This window comes from Physeter macrocephalus, chromosome 6, assembly GCF_002837175.3.
Source record: "Physeter macrocephalus isolate SW-GA chromosome 6, ASM283717v5, whole genome shotgun sequence".
NCBI classification, from domain to species: Eukaryota; Metazoa; Chordata; class Mammalia; order Artiodactyla; family Physeteridae; genus Physeter; species Physeter macrocephalus.
The window spans coordinates 48,326,054-48,328,650 of NC_041219.1; the positions used below are offsets into that span (position 1 = coordinate 48,326,054).

Sequence of the window (2,597 nt, forward strand, 5' to 3'; positions counted from 1 at the left end):
CCCGGGGCAGAGGGCGAGGTGCAGGCCCCTGGGGGTGTTGTCCGAGGGCCGGGGGCCCAGGGCCGAGGGTGAGGCTCAGGCCCCTGGGGGTGTTGTCCGAGGGCCGGGGGGCCCGGGGCCGAGGGCGAGGCACAGGCCCCTGGGGGTGTTGTCCGAGGGCCGGGGGCCCGGGGCAGAGGGCGAGGCGCAGGCCCCTGGGGGTGTTGTCCGAGGGCCGGGGGCCCGGGGCAGAGGGTGAGGCGCAGGCCCCTGGGGGTGTTGTCCGAGGGCCGGGGGCCCGGGGCAGAGGGCGAGGCTCAGGCCCCTGGGGGTGTTGTCCGAGGGCCAGGGGTCCGGGGCCGAGGGTGAGGCGCAGGCCCCTGGGGGTGTTGTCCGAGGGCCGGGGTTCCGGGGCAGAGGGCGAGGCTCAGGCCCCTGGGGGTGTTGTCCGAGGGCCGGGGGCCCGGGGCAGAGGGCGAGGCTCAGGCCCCTGGGGGTGTTGTCCGAGGGCCGGGGGCCCGGGGCAGAGGGCGAGGCTCAGGCCCCTGGGGGTGTTGTCCGAGGGCTGGGGGGTCCGGGGCCGAGGGTGAGGCTCAGGCCCCTGGGGGTGTTGTCCGAGGGCCGGGGTTCCGGGGCAGAGGGCGAGGGTCAGACTGGGGTGGATGGCGAGCAGCGGCTCCCTGCCACCTCCAACCCACCCTGGGTGGAGTCTGAGGGTCGCCTCCCACCCCATCCCCCGTTCCCGGGGTGGACAGCGAGGGTCGAGCTCGAGTCCAGGCCGCGAGGCCACCCTCACGTCCCCTCAGGCGGGAAGAGGCCCGGACGACCGCGGAGGGCGGGGGCGTTCTGGGTCCCAAGTTACCGGAGCCGTTGGGGCCAATGATGCAGGTGAACCTTCTGAAGGGGCCTATGACCTGGAGGCCCCGCCACGACTTGAAGTTCTCCACAAGCAGCAGCTCCAAACGGCCCATGGCTGCGCCCTCCGCGCCTCAGGCCGCGTCCTCACACGCTGGCCAGAAAAGCGCGGGAAGGCCCTCGTGCCGTCTCGCGAGAGGAAAGCGAGAACACGGGCGAGCTCTGCGCTGTTTCTTAGCAACCGGAGTTGTTTATATTTCGGAGGAAACTGGGTCTCCTCGCCTCTGGCGCGGTGGGAGAAGGCCGGACTGAGAGCCTCTGGAGCAGGCTCGGATCCCACCAGCCCAACCTCCTAGGGAGCCAGCCTCGCTTGGCTTGAGCTTGTTTTATGTTTGTTGTCTTTTCTTTTAATCTCGCATGTTTTAAAAACCTCTTAGAATTTCTTGGCGATTCGCAGTCATGGAGGTAGCGCAGCCCAAGGACCTGGAGGAGGACTTCGGCCTAGCCAAAAGGAGATATGCGGAGCTGCGCAGGCAGAAACGGATCTTCAATGCCAGGAACAGGATCATTGGGGTGAGACCCTCCGGCCTGGAAGGGAAAGGGGCCAGGAGGGAATGTGGAGGAGCGGCTGGGGGCGAGCGAGGCGGGCGACAGGAAACAAGAGGTGATGAACCCTTGGAATGAAACTTTTGATCCAGGCACAGCTACAGACGGCTCCAGGCTTTGCCGGGAAGATTTGTTCCAAGTACTGACTTTGCTGAGGCTGGGAGAGACCTTAACAGACCAAATAATGCCCCCTGTCCCTTGCCAGACAGGCAAATTGAGTCCTGCAGCGGGGAGAGAGCTTGCCTGGAGTTAATGGCCAGAGACTGCAACGCGATTCTCCTCTCTCTGAGCCGGATTTTCTACATTGCCAGGAATTCCCTCCAGTCCGTTCATTTGACAAATGCCAGTGGAGTTCCTATTTTGTGGCAAGACTGAGCTGGGCCCAGGAGATGAGGAGCAAGGCAATACTTGACCGTGCGGAGTTCATAGCCCAGAGTGGAGGAGGCAGGCATTAAAATGGTCACATTATAATGCAGTGGAGTCAGTGCTGTGAGGGAGGTGAGCAAAGGCTGCCAGGGAGCACCAACTGGGGCTGGGAGAGGAAATCAGAGAGGACTCCACTGAGGAGGTGATGCCTAAGCAGTGTTCTGAGGATGAGGATCTATTGACTGAGAAGGGGAGAAGGAAGCTCCAGGGAAATTTAAGACAGGCTGAAGAACCAGCTATAAGCAAAAGCATCCGGGTATGACAAGATTTGGCTTACAGTAGGATTGTTATCAACTGAATCAAATTATCTGGCTCTAATTCCCTTTGTTTTCCTTTCCCAGGGAGACAAAGAAGCCTGGGATGTTCAGGTTTGTGACCAGAAGATAAAAGAAGCAACTGAAAAAGCTGTACAGGAGACCTTTGGTGAGCATTCCCTGAATGGCCATGTAGCGGTTCAGGGCTGTGTGCCTTTAGACCCCAGTTCACATTTCCTCACCTATGTAAAAACTTGCAATTTTCATGCTCTTCCTCCTTTTAAAACTTCACAATTTCTTGTGCTCAATTAACTTAATGCACTGATGCTTCCTCACTTAAAAGAAAAACAGGGGCTTCCCTGGTGGCGCAGTGGTTGAGAGTCCGCCTGCCAATACAGGGGACATGGGTTCGTGCCCCGGTCCGGGAAGATCCCACATGCCGCGGAGCGGCTGGGCCCGTGAGCCATGGCCGCTGAG

At 61.3% G+C, this 2,597-nt stretch overlaps 2 protein-coding genes across 2 annotated transcripts in view; one reads left to right on the forward strand and one right to left on the reverse strand.

Annotated features, from left to right (window-relative positions):
- SMC1B (structural maintenance of chromosomes 1B) overlaps positions 1–993 on the reverse strand; it is a 90,859-nt gene extending 89,866 nt beyond the window's left edge. Inside the window, exon 1 of the mRNA XM_007128758.2 lies at positions 842–993. Coding sequence (XP_007128820.1) covers positions 842–950 — 109 coding nt within the window. The 5' untranslated portion in view covers positions 951–993. The remainder of the gene's footprint in view (positions 1–841) is intronic.
- A 300-nt stretch (positions 994–1,293) lies between these two features.
- RIBC2 (RIB43A domain with coiled-coils 2) overlaps positions 1,294–2,597 on the forward strand; it is a 10,988-nt gene continuing 9,684 nt past the window's right edge. Inside the window, exons 1-2 of the mRNA XM_007128739.3 lie at positions 1,294–1,407; positions 2,208–2,289. Coding sequence (XP_007128801.2) covers positions 1,294–1,407; positions 2,208–2,289 — 196 coding nt within the window. The remainder of the gene's footprint in view (positions 1,408–2,207; positions 2,290–2,597) is intronic.